At 35.0% G+C, this 19,068-nt stretch overlaps 1 protein-coding gene and 1 long non-coding RNA gene across 2 annotated transcripts in view; both read right to left on the bottom strand.

Moving 5' to 3' along the window:
* LOC130049293 (leucine-rich repeat-containing protein 70-like) overlaps positions 1–19,068 on the bottom strand; it is a 1,034,056-nt gene that overhangs the window by 41,225 nt on the left and 973,763 nt on the right. Inside the window, exon 5 of the mRNA XM_056146708.1 lies at positions 8,486–8,557. Within this exon, the coding sequence (XP_056002683.1) occupies positions 8,486–8,557 (72 nt within the window). The remainder of the gene's footprint in view (positions 1–8,485; positions 8,558–19,068) is intronic.
* Positions 1,607–3,607, bottom strand: LOC125673057 (uncharacterized). Its single transcript, XR_007369253.2, has 3 exons — positions 3,327–3,607; positions 2,076–2,172; positions 1,607–1,815 (listed from the first exon to the last, which is right to left on the bottom strand). It is a non-coding gene; the product is annotated as an uncharacterized LOC125673057 (long non-coding RNA).

Genomic DNA, 19,068 nt, shown 5'->3' with positions numbered 1-19,068 from the left:
ATATTTTTATTGTACTACTACTTGTGTAGATTTTTCTATACCTATTTCTGGATTTTATATTAATTATTGTACTTCAGAGAAAACTCAGTACAAATATGTGTCCTATATTTACTTGTTTTAAAATCATTTACCTTTATGGCATAACAATAATGAATTTTAGAAAAAATTACAATTTTTTCATGTTTGACACTGTATTGAGTTTGTATTCAAATTTAGTAACAGTATCGAGAGTAACATCATGGACAAAGTGTAAAAAATCTAAAGGGCATGAGTGTAGAACACAAGTGAAAAAATATTCAGATTTTATACAAAGTTACTTAACATGCATATTGGCTATGATTCTAATTTACACATTTGCAAAAGTTCACTTCAATCTAGAATAATATTCATAGATATTTACTTGATATCCTTCACCTAACTTGTATACATATGTATGTACATGTATGTTACATGAACAATTGAACATTCAAAGTATCCATTAAATTTACACCAATGTGTAATATTTTTGAAAACAAATTTGATAATACAATTCATGTCATTTTGTGGCTCTAGTACAAATCTTGCAATCATTCCATATGTGGTTTGTGTAGTCATTTCATAAGTGTTTGTCCCATTCATGATTTAATCATTTTGAATGGCAGGATCATATGACATTGAATGGAATTGGTTGTTTTTGTTGATTGTCTTGGAATTGGGTGGTGGGGGAAGAATGATTCGGACATTGTCATCAACTTCTAACTCATATAAACTAATATAAACAAATGAATGAAAGTAAACTTCAATTATGAATGACTTGTGTGACTGCATGAAGGGGGGGGGGGGGGTAATAAAAATAAGCTTCAGTATGAAATAATTGTGTGACGGGTGGGGGTAGAGGATATTCGTATAGAGAACAAATAAACAAATAAATCGTGTCATACTATATCAATGTCAATAAAAAAGCCAATATCATTTACATCAAAACTTACGTTCTTTTCTCCACAGCTCTGGAAGTTTTGTTTATGAAGGGGAAAGTCCAAATCTGTTTTCCGTTTTCGGCCCTTTCAGGTCTTTGTAGCTACGTGTAGCGGTTTGTAATCAAAGAGAATTGGGATTGGCTTTTTCTTTCATTGCATTCTTGAGTGTTCCATGCAAAGACCATGCCATGGACAGCTGATGGACGGCTTATTATGTAGGCCTAACAGTCCTCAATAGAGTGCTTCGACGGCCAATAATTAATCCATTGTTTTTAATTTCCCTACCCAAATTCCGCAATTTTTTTTGTGTGTAGGGAAACTAAACATTGTTACTCTATCTATATTAAACCTTACAGTCAGGAACCGCACAAAACACCATATTTACTCGTTGTTTACCGGACGTCACCTGCTGATTAGCGTCTTTAGTTTCAATATGGCGGGTTCGTGTAAAGGGGCATAACTCCCGCAATATTTTCTGCTCTGACACAGGTGCGCTATCTTTATCCGCGCTTATCGCGGATATATGACCAAAATGAACCAAACAAACCCGCACAATCATTTTATACGATCTAAATGAAGCAAATACATACTTAATATGGAAAAAAGTTATATTTCGTTTCAGTTGACCTTTAATTGAAAACATTCATAGAACACAAGATTAGATGCTTTTTCAGCAGTCATTTTCTTGATATTAAAACTTGACAGTTTACTAAAGTTCATAAGCACAAATGCAGATGACAATTCACATCACTGAATGCAATTAGTGGATATCCTGGTTTGACCACTATGTACAGCTAGTAACCAGCTGATGGAGATGAATATTATCTACTGGAGTCAATATGGCTGTCATCTGTGGGTACTAAATGGCAAAAAAGATGAAAGTTGCCAGTCAAAAATATTTAAAACACAATACTGTAGGTCTAAGTGTTCAAGTTTATATGTGCATTATAACATAAAAACATTCAAATGTCATACCATACAGCAATATCAAAACATGCTTCATATGAATTTTCTCTTATTTATCATTTTGAAGAAATTAATATTGACTAGATGTAAATAAAGCCTATATTTATGTATATCCAGTGCCTGATTGGATTATTTAAAGTTTGTAAAAATTACCTTGTATGTACATTTGTGGTCACTGGTCTAGAGATGTGGAAAATTGGAAATATCATGCTCTTTGAAAAGTTCACATTCTTGTTGGTATCATGCACATCTGTAAATAACATTATCTCATATTATAAATACATATGCCGCAAATATTCAATGTATTAAAGAAGGGTCTCAAATACACATAAAAAATGTGGTCAATCAGTATGCATTCAGGGTCTTTTACTTTTCTTCCATTTATTCAAACTGTAATGTAAGCGAAAATATCCCAAGTTTATCTTTTTTCTAGCATGTCACTTGATAAAATTAAATGTGACTGTAAATCTAGAGCATCAAAATTAATGTAGTTACAGGTGCATTTGTACAAGATATTACCACAGATACCTGATGCACTGATACTAGCGCCCCCCCCCCCCCCCATTTTTGAAAATATTTTTTGCAGCGATAAATCTGAAATGTGTTGATTCCCGGTCTAACTCATTTCTTTTTCGATTTCTAAAGTACTGTAATCGTTTCACATTTTGTGTAAGCTTTAGAGATTGGCCTTGTCCGGGTATGAAAAAAAAATGAGCACAAATTTTGTAATAAATTATAGGTTGCTAATGTTATACATGCAATACTAAATTATATATACAGTTTGACGTCATATGTACATGCCAAATATATATAAACGTCTTTACAAATATGCATATGAACTGTTAGTATTTAGTTTGTCATCATTCTCATATTGTGTAAAATGATTGTATGCCAACATGCTTGGTGGATCAATAAATAAATTAAATCATACCGGTAGAAGCTTACAAAAAGCGTGAAAGGATTACTTGAATCGAAAGAAGGATGAGATAGATAGGGAATTTACTTATTTCAGAGAAATTATAGCAAGAAGAAAAAAATCAAAAGAAAGAGGGGGGGGGGGTAAGTACATGTAATATCCATACTTTAGGTGCCTGTGGATTTTACTACCTAGATACCCGCCTGTACTCATGTAAATCATGTTTATATAAACAAACAACAACTGGTACCATTTGAGCATCAGTTCTCTAACATATAGGCCTATTTTGCGTGTGTGCACCTAATATATGCTACACATCGACTACGTGTGACGTGTGCAGTATGTAAACAAGGAACATCAAACTATGTATATACTACCTCTAAAGTATTGAGTCAATGTATAAAACACAGTAAATGTTGTCTACTTTCATTGTTGACAACTTTGGTTTCAGGTATTCATACATCATTATTTCAATTACAAGAATTTACCTTGATTTTTCCGATTTCAAAGTTGTACAGCTGACATCTTCTGAACGTCGCGTCGTCTTTGCCATGTGCCTAGTAAGCGCATTTTAGACGCTGATTCCAACCATACGACAAACTTCACCGGGGTATTTCTCATCATAATGTCTTGTGATGTATTGTCAAATCAGGGAAAATTGACTTATTTTAAGCGTAGAATAAAGGCAATATTCCGATATATTTTTATATGATCCTAAAATTAGAGTTTGTGTATGTGTATCCAAATATGGATTGATCAAGGCGGAGCAACTGTCATGACGTATTAGCTCATTATGATCTCATTATCATACCGAGTTCATTCGTTACCTTAAGTGTCCTGCGAAGTGATCAATCTGATAAATCCTATAAGCAATGCAAAATAGAGAGTTGGGCAAACATGGAACCCTGGATATACTAGAGGTGGATTTATGTGTCTAGGGGGATTAAGCATTCACCGTCGACCGGTCACACCCGCCGTGAGCCCTGTATCTTGATCAGGTAAACGGAGTCATCCATAGTTAAACTCAGTGTGCCAAGAAAGACCTCGGTATGAAAAACGTCAGACAGCATTTGGCCCAGTTATATGTTGTTGTGGCACATACGATGTCACATCTATGATGCATAATCACAATACTGGCTATACCAAAAACTTGGAAGAAAATATGCATGACAGCTGCATGTGAAGACAAACAAAGAATGAATAACAATTTTCTTATCGGGTTAATAATAGAAATATAAACTCTCATTACCATATATCCAGTAACAATGTACGGATATTTGAATATGGAAATGAATACAGAGGACACAATTTGTGGAAAAATAAGAAAGAACCAATTTCAAGAAAATCACGAAACTCCTAATCGTGATGAGCCTAAAGAAAGATTGCCAAGTTTTAATGGTAAAAACCAAAACAATCTAGAAAATTATTGTGGACTCAATCAAACATGATTTCATAAATAATTCGTTGGACTGCCCATAGACAGTCCGAGGAGTTATCTTTTTGCTTGAAGGATGATTCACTTACATGTGCGACTCAACTTAGTCCAGTTGTGAGGCCTAATATTTCTGAATTGTATTCTGCCATAACACAGCGATTACGTGATTACCTTGCTAGAAATCTATGGAACTCAGCTGCAGAACATGAGAAGACAATATGAAGAATATATTCTAAAATTTTCATCAAAAATACATTCACTGCTGAACAAAGCAAAATCAGTATTCGTAGATGAACAGCTGACAAAGAAACATGCAATCAGATATTTACTAAATACGGTAAATGGCCAGAGTATTTCATCCGATACCGCCACAAACGAACAATCACCACTGAAAAGTGCAACAGATATGATATTATGGAATTAATGCTGCAAAAATGGAATGCGGACATTTGCAAATATCAAAAAGTGATATGTGAGAATAATCCACTAAAGCCACATCCTGTTTGATGCAAGAAAACGGGGAAGAGAAATTTATATTATATCAGGGAACAGCTGTGGAGGAAAAGAAACCAAAAAAAAAAAAAATAAGTGAATATCAAGAGGAAGTTAGGACACTGTGTGAAGAACAGCAGGATAATGTGTCATCTTCGAAGGGGATAATTCACAACTGAAGCAAATAAGTGAAAAAAAAATAGTAGACTTCACGGCAATAAATCGTGAACATAACGAAGCTTTTGACAGACAAATGACACATGACAGAAAAATAGTAGAGCTGGAGAAACACTCTTAGGAGGAGGGGGTCTAAGGAGTTAAGGCTGTGTTAAATACAACTGTACAATGACTGCTGGAAGATGTAGATTTCAGAACAAAACGCTATCAAGAGTTAAATGACGAAACTCACAGGAAAGTTGGGGAAAGGGGACTTACTGGCAAGCACAGCTCGCGCAAATGAAAAACAAATACTCTAGGAAAGTTAAAGACAACTACAGCTCAGGGATGACAGAGAAGCTTAATCAGATGCAAGATCAATGCGAAGCCATCAAGGCTGAAAAGGAAGACACGCATACCAATCAGGTTTTCATATTTGAAGATCGCATGTCTTATCTGGAAAATAGGGATGTCCAGCGACAGATGGAGCTGGAGAATGCGAGACAAAAATATTAACATAAAAAGGTTCTGCTTACAGAAGAGCGGACAAGTCATAAGAAGCTAAACGTCTTTATTTGTGAACTCAAGGACAATATGATGAATAAAGCTATTACCAGGTAGTGACGAAAGATATCTATAACACAGTTACAAACAACATAGGCTGAGATGGAGACATAAGTTGTCAATGTATATCAAATTCTGGTGTTTGCTAGGAGGCCTTCAGTTAGAGTATTTTGGAATATCTCGATAAGGACGTGGCTTCGTCCGGAAACGACGACTGTTGTCGTCGGGAATAGCGGATATCCTTACTAAGCAGGTGCTAAAAAATCAGAAAGGACTCACACTAAGCATAGGATCAAAGCTTCCCGAGCAGGGGTGTCTGTAGCGAACAGTGTAAGATAGAACTTACACTACCTCGATAATGAGCTATCTTTTCGAGTGATGTTGTAGAGTCTCTCTCTTGATCACGCAAGTAAAGTAACAGGGATCGAGATCAGCACTTGGCTGGGTGACCTCTACACGTTACAAATTGTATCTATGCTACACTATATGCAATGTAAATACTCATCGTGATGGTGACCTCGTTACCAACCTCCCTATAATAAGATGAATTTCTAAGAATATGTCTTTATTAAAATTGATTGTTTTCCCATGCACTAAGACTGATTTTACTTGGTATACGCTAATATTGATTTTGTGTACTATGGTTTATTTTGTTTCTGTATATTTAAATTGATATTGCTTTCAATAGGAATTCCATTTTCCATATGAAAGGTGAAGATAATTAACATTAATCAATCGCATGAGTAACATATCGATAAGGGATGCGGTACTTCCCTTTTGACGATTGATTACACCCCTGGTATGTTGAGGGGCCCGTGTTTGTCCAACTCCTAATTTAGTAATCATTAAAAAATGTAATAGATTGGTCACTTTTGGCTTTCTTCACCTCTTCACAGAATAGGATTGATTCTGTTTAGGATAACATAGATTTATTTAGAATACTATATTTTATATCATGAACTACATACTAGAAATGTTTTTGTTTACTGCATTTAGTGTAGACCTGAATTCATTCTGCCTGATATAGTGTACTATTGATTCTATATATTTGATATAACGTTTAATCGTGAACACTGGATAAGACGTTAACTTTCTGGGTTTTCATCACGACTGATTCTATTTCATATCAACTAGGGATTATTCTGCTTACTAATTATTACAATTAATTTTTACTACCCGAGGAATGAAGAAAATATTGACCCTCATTATACTTTATTTAGATATATGTTACACTTTACAATGTATACAGATGCTTGGGAAACGTGGTTTTCCCAAAAAAAATCAAATGCATAAATGGATGTACAAACACAATAACGTGGAATGAAAATACTGATTATGTACGCAGACTCCATACACATGATCTAATATGTTATTTGATTTTTTTTTTATAAAGGTACAGGGATTTTAAGAGAATGTCACAGCATATATCATGACAGCGTTTGGTTTGTAGTTTGTAGTTTATACTCAGATTTTTAACAGAATACCACAACATCATGACAGCATTTGATCTATAGTTTATACTCAGAATTGCGATCAGGCATACGTTTCAAACAAGCATTCTGCTGAAAAACGGTAATTTACAACGCAATTGCTTAGGCATGGCTTGATTCAAAACCACGAGAGACTATCGCGGCTTTATATTGCTGGGTGAAGTAATATATTGCGAGAGGATTTTGTTAAATTAACAACACGCATTGTCTGTGCTGTATATAGCTTCTCGTGCCGAGATACTATCGGCAGTATATACTTAATCACCAACCACTTGGCATTGTCTCATGTTTCCAAAGGTTTGTGTTTATCCCATTATCAATTTCGTATTAATTTTTTGATTTACAAAATGAGTTTAGCTTCTCCATCATCAACTTCCCATATTTATGCAGCAATATTCAACTCCCACCTTCATATCGTGTTCAGATCTCTCAACTTATTCGATACGCAAGAACTGGTTCTGCGTATGGTCAGTTTTCCGATTAGTTCAGGTTATTTACAAACACGTTGATGATGCAGGGGTTTCATTTAAAGTATGCGTTTCGCAAATGCAATCATCTTTATAACAATATAGTTGCAAATACTGAATATCATTGGCCCAAATGTTGCCTGGCGTGTTTCATTCTGATTGGCAGTTCGCTTTTGACACCCTAATTTTAAGTATGGATAATTCCGTTTAACTGATCATGATATAAAGCTCATGGTGGATGTTACCTTTCGACAGGGGATGCTTATTCGTCCTAGGTGTGTTCAGGGGTCCATGTTTGCCCAACTCATTATTTTGAATTCATTATAGGATTGTAAGGTTGATCCTTATTTGTTATCTTCACCTTTCATGATAAATATGAGATTGACTCTCGTTGCATGCGTATCTTTACTTTGTCATGATTCAGAGTTCGACTAGTAACACAGTGACAACATCGTTTGAAATTAATGTTATTAGTTTCCAATTATTTGTCATTCGAAAAAAAAGTTTGAAGAACACAAGTTGTATCGAATATAACACTGAAAAGACATTATTTGTCGAAATGAGCAGCTGGTGCATCAACATTGGTACCGAATAAGTTTTACATGTGAAAAGGATTATCAATATCCCTACCATAGGGGTGCTCAATTTTACACCGACCGAGAACAATCGAACTCACTCACTCAAAATTCAGGTCAGACCAACTGACCCAATCCTATCTGCAATAGTCTCTGCATTATCAACACAACCAGTAAGACTTTCTTTGAGCATACAAATGCCTATCATTGATTCCTGATTCACATTTCTGTTTAAAATACATCTGAACAAGATACTGCGAATTTCCCATAGAGGACATGTTCAGAAAGTGTACACTATCATTGTCGTGAATATTTTGTCCAGTTTAAACTGACTAGAGATTCTGAAAATAATCTTGACACGAATGTACTTACCTAAATATGTATTGTTATATTTCGTAAAACGGGTATTATACAGAGGATTTTCTTATCGTTTATTTTTGTTAAAAATTACAAGTAAAATACACTTACAGAGTCTGTAAATTCACCAGACCAGAGAATGCTGTATCAGGTATCTTTGTTATTTGATTGTTTCTGAGGTCCCTGAAAGAGAAAGAAATATATACAATTAATATCAGTAAGTGAATAAATGCAAGGTGAAGATAACGAACAGTGATCAATCTCATAACTCCTACAAGCAGTACAAAATAGATAGTTGGGTAAACACGGACCCCTGGACACACCAGAAGTGGAATTAGTTGCCTAGTAGGAGTAAGCACCCCCCGTTCACCGGTCACACCCACCGTGAGCCCAATATTCTGATCAGGTAAACGGAGGTATCCGCAGTCAAAATCAGTGCGCCAAGAACGGCTTAACAATCGGTATGAAACACGTCAGACAGCATTTGACCCAATGCGAGGTGGTATTGACGAACTAGATCGTTATAACGACCATCGAATTTCCGAAATGCTGACTTCAATCGAGACTGTTGAAATCCCTGTGTCATGAACTTGTTTGTCAGTATCTTACCTCGATTTAAAAACTGACTATACCCAGAACAAGCTCTTGCATATCGAATCAGTTGTGATATATAAACACCATATACAGGTGATAATGGAATATTGCTACATAAATGTGGGAAGTTGACGATGGAGAAGCTGAAATCACCCCGTTTGTCATACAGATGAGTTGTCAGTTGAGTTATCCTTCTTAAGAATACGAGCTGGAAAACACAATTGCATTATTTTACAGGAACTTCCAGTAACAGTCTTATGATTATAATTCAGAAAGGTGCGATCACATCATTCGATACACAAGGGGGTGTTCTGCGTGTTCTCCGTGTTATCAGGTTTTTAAATCGAAACAGGCTACTGAAAAACGAGCTGATGGTGCAGGGCTTCCAACAACCTCGTTTAAAATCAGCATTTCACAAATTATATGGTCGTTATGGTGATCCAGTTTCAGAATAAAACATATCATTGGGTCAAATGGTGTTTGACGTGTTTCACTCTGATTGTTAGGCCATTCTTAACACACTGATTTTCACTTAGGATAAAGGTATAAAGCTCACAGCGGGTGTGATCGGTCGACAGGGTATACTTACTCCATTGGTCCAGGAATTTTTTTTTATTGCTGATAGGAGTTAGGAGGTTGATCACTGCAACACTTTTGCATTATGTATATTTGAGAATGGATGTATCGTTTCGTCATATATTTATGTTAACGTTTAACGCTCACAACTGTCTCATTGGTGATTATTTAGCGTGTTAGAACCTAACGTAACATCGGAGATCTGTTTTAAGACAAGTTACGAAAATACATGACTCTCGGACCTTTCAACCAATGGCCTATCACAGCCAGTGGTATGATGAAAACTACTGTAGACTTGTAATTTGGAAGGTTCACGTTATCAACTACATCCCAATTTGTATTATTCCTTCTATGTACCATAAGCTTTGTTCTGCCATGCTTGAAATTAATTGTTATTGGATCACAGCAGTATATAGTTTACCGGAGCTTCAGACTTCACCGAAAAAATGCAATGCCTTTTTCAAGAAGTTTCTGATCCAAACTGTGCTCAATATATAGCGTGTATTTAGAATGAAAGAAAAACCAACACTATCATCACAACATAATACCGTGTTAATATTGCAGATAACGCTCGATGTCAAGACAGATATCAATAAAACAAAGATCCCGATAAAGAAAATACTGCAGTACTGTGTAGCTAAGTGTATTTCGCACTGATTCACGCAACAAAAAAGCAACTTTAATTCACAATGTACAGGATTATAAAGACAGTGTAGGTAAAATGCTACAATATTTTGTCATTAATGAAAACAATCAGTGATGTTTTAAACTGCAAATTCCTAAATTTGATTTCAGATGTTGGTGAACGGATTGTGCTTCTTTCTAAATTTCACAATAGCAATTAAATATACATCCGTATGTTCAAGCTAGTAACGAAGTACTTAGCTACTGAGTTGTAAAGATCATCGGCGACTAACAGTCAACCAGCAGAGGGCTGTACCCAGGGGTCATTATGTAGAATTTACACGGTACCAATCTTGATACACCAGATGCGCATTTCGACATTTATGACATTTATGTAGCAATATTCCATTATCACCTGCATATGGTGTTTATATATCTCAACTGATTCGATATGCAAGAGCTTCTTCTCGGTATAGTCAGTTTTTAAATCGAGTTAAGCTACTGACAAACAAGTTGATGGTACAGGGATTTCAACAGTCTCGATTGAAGTCAGCATTTTGCAAATGCAATGGTCGTTATAACGATCTAGATCGTCAATACAACCTCGCATAGGGTCAAGTGCTGTCTGACGTGTTTCATACCGATTGTTAAGCCGTTCTTGGCACACTGATTTTGACTGCGGATAACTCCGTTTACCTGATCAGGATATGGGGCTCACGGCGGGTGTGACCGGTCAAAAGGGGATGCTTACTCCTCCTAGGCACCTGATCCCACCTCTGGTGTGTCCAGGGGTCCGGGTTTGCCCAACTATCTTTTTTATATTGCTTGTAGGAATTATGAGATTAATCACTTTTCGTTATCTTCACCTTGCATAATGTATCGTCAGTGATGCTCAACCGAAATATTTGAAATCCGAAATAACAATAAACTTTTAGAGCTATTTCAGGGAAATAGAGTGTCAATAAATCGTTTACGCTGCAATGATTTTTGTTTTATATTATGACCATGACATTTTTATTACTGTGTATAGGCTTCTAAATTTAGAAAACCAATCACGTGTCAGCAACAACGTGGTGAAGTGGAAATAACTTGCTGGGATTATTGTAGCATTGCATCTATGTGGATCTTGCTGGGGAGGTATGAATTATACTCTTAACATAGTTGCAAATTTGGCAGAATGGTAGATGAAGATATCATACTAAACATAGCATATCTTATCCATTGTCCAGGCTGGCGAGCAAAGTACCGGAAAATATAGCGTTATCTAACGCAAACAAGAGGGGTTTGGTCGTTTTTGTTTAGAATTATATTTGGTAAAACTGTATATTTCAATTGATCTTTCATAGAACACGCATGCCATATGTTGCTTAACATTGTTTATGGTAAGCAAACCTTATGGGTTTTTTTTTACAAGTTTAGGACTATTGTACAGAGATAGAGGCTAAATTGGCATCTGGTTTTGGCTAAAGTATTTATATATAAATGAATCTTATTGCTACGTTATAGAGGTGATTGTTTAGTGTTGCTCCATTTCAATCAATCAAATGGGTGGGGTTGTTACACCTTACCTATGGAAATCAGCCGATTGGGCACAAATTGACCGCATACGGGTATCGGAAGCAAAGGGGATTTATTTATTGGATTTATCTTGTTTAACGTCTCTCTCGAGATTGTGTCACTCATATGGAGCTTTAACCAAGACCAATGGAGGGCTTCAAATCTAGGTCTTTTCCCACACTTACGGCCATTGGGCAGTGTACTGTACCTACTGTTTTACGGAATATCTGTTTTTAAGGTATCTTAGAGGACCTGTGACATCCACCTTTGATGTCGAGTGTTTGGCGATGGAAATGTTATTACATGTTTTAACGACTTAGGTGTGTCGCAGATAGGATTCGAAACCGGCATTCCGTATGTCAGGTGAAGTCTATAAGGTATAGGCCACTGCGACGGTGAAACAAATGAGAAGGAAGACACCAACTAGTTTCGTTGATTAACGTACAAACTGAAAGGGAGATAAATAAAGTGAGCAAGGTGACTAATCGTTGATTAATGTATGTCTAGCAAAAGTGGTAAAGGCTTAATCATATATCTTCGTGGTCTTTGGTGATCAGGTCTTCCAACAGTCTGTTGGAATTCCCATGGGCACGAATTGTGCTCCTTTGTTAGCTGATCTGTTTTTATATTCATATGAAGCAGAATTTATTCAAAAACTTCTACGTGAGAAGAAAAAATTTCTCGCTGTGACCTTCAATTCGACTTTTAGATATATCGATGACGTTTTGTCTATTAACAATGATAGCTTTCATTCATATGTTGATTTGATATATCCCTGTGAGCTCGAAATAAAGGACACCACAGAGTCGTCAACTTCTGCTTCATACTTAGATATTTTATTGAAAGTAGACATTAACGGCAAACTAACAACTCAACTGTATGACAAACGGGATGATTTCAGCTTCTCCATCGTCAAATTCCCACATTTATGTAGCAATATTCCATTATCACCTGCATATGGTGTTTATATATCTCAACTGATTCGATATGCAAGAGCTTCTTCTGGGTATAGTCAGTTTTTAAATCGAGGTGAGCTACTGGCAAACAAGTTGATGGTACAGGAATTTCAACAGTCTCGATTGAAGTCAGCATTTCGCAAATTTGATGGTCATTATAACGATCTAGTTCGTCAATACAACCTCGCATTGGGTCAAATGCTGTCTGACGTGTTTCATACCGATTGTTAAGCCGTTCTTGGCGCACTGATTTTGACTGCGGATAATTCCGTTCACCAGATCAGGATATGGGGCTCACGGCGGGTGTGACCGGTCAAAAGGGGATGCTTACTCCTCCTAGGCACCTGATCCCACCTCTGGTGTGTCCAGGGGTCCGTGCTTGCCCAACTATCTATTTTGTATTGTTTGTAGGAGTTATGACATTGATCACTGTTCGTAATCTTCACCTTGCATATGCCCGGTTCCATCACACTACTATGCAGTCAACATAAGTCAAGGTATCTTTTTTTTCAAAACTAAAAGGGATGAATGCTCCAGTTTTCAATTTAATATACATTATATTAGTGGTTCCTGTGTTAATGTTTGTTTGAAGTTGAAACTTCATGTATAAAACCCCCAAATCTTAAAAGTCAACAGCTACAATTCAATTTTTTGCGCTTGCGAGTATCTTCATCTAGTAAATGAGTAAACAAATAAAATATAAATCTGCCTTCAGGTTAATGAAGGCGTTTCAAACTTGAGTATTTCACTTGCAAGGAGTTTCCTTTACTGATAGCAAAAGGTTTATGTTGAACAGAAGAAACACATATTCATCTTTGAAAAATTGCATCATTTATAACAGGAAGTACAGAACCAAACAAAAAACATGGTAATTATTTGTGCAAATACAGTAATGCCTTCCAATTGGATTTTTTTGGATATACCTGTCTGGTACATAGTGAATATTGATATATTTCAATTAATATCAACATAATCTTGTAACTCTCAACATTTCGTTCTGTCTAAGTTATTTCTGAATTTACAACATTTCTATCAGATTGTCTGTTCATCATGAAGATCAGTTATCGCGTTTTGCGTTGATGGTGTAGCGCGTTTATCACGTTTTACATTTATCATGAAGAACTTTATTTGCGTTTATCAGGTTTTTCGTTTATAACATCGCATGGTGTGTGCAGCTTATCGTAGCCTATATGTATCTCATCATATCGTGCTTGTATCCTGTTCTATCATTTATCATTTCGAGGAAAACGTAGCTGGTATTGTAACACCACACTATGTACATTGTGCATGGTGGTTTTAAAAACTTGAGACCTATATCATACGATATATACCTAGAGTAGTGCAGTTTAAGCTTTATGATCACTGAAGCGGATTATGTGAAGCGTAAACTGTACGAGGTTAGGTTATATTAATATATTATTTTGCCCAAATATCTATTTTGTATTCCTTGTAGGAGTTTTGAGATTGATCACTGTTCGTTATCTTCACTTTGCATACAACATAGGCCAGTTTATGGTCACTCAGAATTTAAAATAAAAAAAAACTTCAGCGTGCAAAACACACACTTCCATTTTGCAAATGACCCTATTGTGCATGGACTGGTGAATGTATGACAGTTATGAACAATCACTTAACTTCTTTATTTACCCAAGATCACAACTGTCAATGGATATTGTTTTCAAATGTAGTGGCTTGAATTTACACATCTAAAATGTGTCTTTTGCAATTAAGAGGCCGTCCACGGAAATATCAGGTAGTAGCTATAATATGGCTGGCACATCCATTTCCCCAAAATTTTATTCATATCCAATAAAAGTTTAGGTCATACGCCAATTTTATCGTATGTAAAGTGAATTTCACAAAAAAACATTGTTAGGTGCCAAAACTAGGGTTATTTCATAAATCCGAGGACCCTATATAATCTATAGAAAACGATCATTTTGTAAAGTTAAATAATACCCAATACAATAAAATTTGTCCAGAAAGTATAGGCAATATTTGAAGAAAATCCCTTAATAATTAAGATGAAACAATAAAATTGCTGGGGAACAATGCTATTGTTGAGGATTTACTGACAGAAGTAGCCGAAAAGCCAGTAAATTGAGTTACCTCCCTTGGCGTAAAAAATGTAAAATGATCCAAAACTTGCATAAATTGTAATTTCCGAAGAAAAAAGTATTTATTTAGAACACAGTTCACTTATCTCGATTTCTTTTATCAAGTGTAAACGTGGAAATATTTTTTTATTAATTTGATGGTGAAAAATAAATATTCAGCAGGGACCTTATTAAAGTTTCGTGGGTAAACAGATATGGCTGACAAGTGATATAAACGTGAAGTTTTTCTAGGAGTGATCCTTGTTTTAGGGATTTGTCGACCCTTAATAATTGTTCAAAAGACATAAGTGGATATTTAAGATATTTTAAAGTTGGAACTGCGTGTGCCATTCAACCGATATTGACCTCCTGCTGTACAGATCGAGATAGATTTACTTCGAATTCGACGAAAAAGTCTAACTGCTTAAACTATCGTGCACGGTGCAGATGCTTACTAGTATGCCGAGGCAATTGCGATTCTTTGGGGATTTACTGGAGGTAACCATCACCAAATGTTGTTATCTACTACACAAAGGAAGGTGTAAAGCAGACAGAGCAGTAAACTTCAATGTTTTAATGGAAATATTTTTTCCTATTTCAAGTTGTCAGTGGTTTTTCCCGTTGGAAGTGGTAAGTATCAATGTCGAATTTTCTGTGTCATTTTTCTTTGAAAACTCTGTCTTGATTGCTAGACAATTTTGATGCAAGTTCTCGTGATGTGTCAATGCAAACAATTCATTTGATGAAATGATTCTTTTTTAAATAATGATTAAAGTAACAAATCCCTACATTAAAAAAAAAATTGAATAAATCTGGGCTTTTGTTTTTTAATGTAACAGTAGGAGTTTTCAAAATATGTAGAACACAATGTTCATCCACAAATCCTTGAATTAAGAAACAATAGAATCACACAAAAACAAGATGAAGGTGGTAACAATCAATAAGTGTTTATAAAAATGAATGATGTTTATTGTCCTGCAAACTATGTACATACCTATATTAAGATTATATCAGATTATTTTTTACTGATTTTTTTTTACTAGCTACTTTTCACATCTATTTGTTTTGTGGGTTCCCAGATTTAATAACTATTAAAGAATGAATGAATCAGTGTGAAAGGGTAGTATATGTACGTGCATGTATGTGACAAAAACCGAACAATTATTATAAAAATAATAATAATATATTTATATGTGGAATTATTCAACTATAAGAATCATTGTTTTGTTTTGAACATATTTTATTGTATATACTATATACAAAAGGATTAGAAACAAGTTCTTGCAACTTACGAACCAGTATGTGTGTGTGGGGTGGGATTAAAGGTTAATGTAGTAACTGCATGTACAGATTTACAATTAATCATTAATTTACTTGTTTCTTTCTCTAAATTTAAGCTGAATGGATTATAAAAATCAGATGGTTTAACATGACACAGAATCTGATGATTGATACATGTATGCATGCACACAGATACTAAAGTGTATTGGTGTGACATACATGTATATGCCAAAGCTTGATAATGAATAAAACACCCATTTCATTACAGATTTGGAAAATAATGATAGTCAAATCAACACTACTGTAAGCCAATTATCATACTGTATCAGTGAGTATATTTATTTATTTCAATCAAAAGATTTTAAATTCAGAGCACGGTACATCTGACCTTGTCATATTGTCATGATTCTTAAATTATGTAAGTTTAGAACTATTACATATAAGGGCTTAATTCCACATTTGACATGTATATTTCTTGAGACAAATCCTGATCAAAGGGATCCAAAGTTATGATGTCACAATCCTTTTATTTTAACACAATTGACAGACATAGATATATAATATAAAAACTTTAACTTTGACAATAACATAACAGTGATTAGAAATGGGGTTTGGATATTACAGAAATGTGTGTTCCTTATGTCATATGATAGTAACATTTTTGCCTTACAACCTTGACCCTTCATATTGAAGTTTTATGTGATGCCACACACAACAGATGATTTCCTCATGCACATTCATGTATTTTTAATTCATGACTGTTATCAAAGATTTTAACCCACTCGACAAGCTTTAAACTTTCTTCAGACAATTCTTGTTTAAAAAATTTCAAACACTACCTCGTATATATATATATATATATAAATCAGAGGTGATGTTTTGAAATGCTGAAGACTCAAGAGAGCTTTTCTCATCAAAAAATTATCTGGGTTCTGTTATCATCATTGTGATCATATTATTTCCCATTCCCATCTTCTCCAGAACCAATGAACCAATTTAAATCAAACTTTGCAGTTGGCACAAACCAAAAGCCCCATTGGGTGAATGAGATTCATGTTCATTTGAATGAAAGGCCATGCCCCCTTTGAAAGGAGATCATCAAGAAAAGGCAAAAATAGGATGGGGTCGTTTAATGTAATTAAATTATGCAAGCATTCCCAGGTTGTGTAGATTGGATTTAGTTCAATTCATGAGCTGGGTGTAGGATGAGGCTATAATAGCTGGTCAAAGTTTTATAAGGGATAATATAAGGAAGCATCTTTACCAATCCTCTTCTCAAGAAGAGTATGTCAATGATTAGTCATATTCATATGCAAGGATCTTCAGGTAGTGTAAATTTTATTTTGTTCAATTCAGGGGCTAAAGAATTAGGGTATGGAGGAGATCAAAGTATGATATGGGAATATACAGGAAATTAAAATAAATTCTTTTTCAAGGTTAGCAGGGCCACTCTAAATCCTTTCAAAATGCAAATGTTCCTAAGTTGTGTTGATTCATTTATACTATGCGCCCACGACTGAAGTCGGGGGAGGGGGTCATGTCTGTCTGGAACTTGCTCATGTTAGTAATAGGGCTCTCATATTTATATTCTCCTGAAGTATATAAGGTAGGTGAGTCTTTTATGTTTAGTATTTAGATATCTTATGGCAAGAACTTCCATTTGATACCATGCTGTTTGGTATTGTGACCTTGGTTTTGAAGTTTAACCCAGATTTTATTATATTGATATTTTACATAATGATATACAAATGTGTATATTCTTTAGTACCAAACGTTTAATTTAGTACCTGACCTTAGTCTTTAAAATGGCATGGTTTTCAAAAACTTTAAACTGGTATAAAGTTTCTCAACCATCTTGGATTGGGCTTTGATATAGATTGCACATATTATAGATCACTAATGAAAAGAGCTTTACTTTTGAATTTCTGACTTTGACCTTGTTGACCTACTTTTGAAAAACATTCATTATTGCCAGATCTGTTATATCTTGAGGGATAAGGTATTGGGTTAGTTTGTTTCACATGAAATGTGTAATGACCATAATTTATGTTATACCATGACCTTTGACCTTGCGACTATATCAACCATATGATTTTGACTTCCTTAGTGCATTGCTTACAGTGCTATTTAAACATGTTCATCATTTTATTTCCATTAATTCTTATTTAGATCTCAGCTGAGTCCAATATAGGAAGAGGCTTTGGAGAGAACATAGAATTACTACAGACAAAAGACTTCTGAATTTATAAAGGGAATTGCATAACTCATAGTTCCACTTCAATCTAGATCTATTGACAGTTATTTCATAGAAACACTTTGCAGCTGAAAAAGATAATCAAATGATGACCACTACTTTAACTCTATGTTAGCAGCATATCTCAATTTTTGAAGTCACAAATTTTATCCCTGTTTGTGAACCAATATTCAAAAGAAACACTGTTATGGCATTATACATAAATTAGAAGAGAGTGGTGGGGTGGCAAAATAAGATACCATACTAATGTATCAATTGTTAATATACATGTATCAATATACATCCAGTGCCAATTTTCATAATTTCTAACGGTCCAGAAAAATGATCTAAGATCTGCATTAGGTCATTTCCGATGAATCGATAAAATATATATGTTTATTATTCATTGCTAATTAACCTTTTATGCATCAATTGGAGATGCTTTTTGAACATTTTCCGTCACTGGGTAAAATTCAACAAACATTTCTTGTATCTGGAAGTGGTCAATATCTATTTCAACACCAGAGTAAACATGCATTAAAGTCCTGCCAATCTGATGTAGGCAGAAAATGAAATCTGGCATATTATTTCATGAATGCAAATGGAAATGCTTTACAAGAGAGTTAACAAATTTCTGGTTAATGCTAAATAACTATCTAGATGTCCCAGAGAAAGGGAGAGGGTATGTTTTAACACCCCCTCCCCCGTCTACATCTGCCAATGTTAAGTTTGCAATGCGAGTGAATGAATTAAGATTGTTATTGTTAGTCAAATGAT

This window comes from Ostrea edulis, chromosome 8 (genome assembly GCF_947568905.1).
Source record: "Ostrea edulis chromosome 8, xbOstEdul1.1, whole genome shotgun sequence".
Taxonomy (NCBI): domain Eukaryota; kingdom Metazoa; phylum Mollusca; class Bivalvia; order Ostreida; family Ostreidae; genus Ostrea; species Ostrea edulis.
The sequence above is the reverse complement of the archived record's forward strand: the minus strand, read 5'-3'. Positions and strand labels throughout refer to the sequence as shown.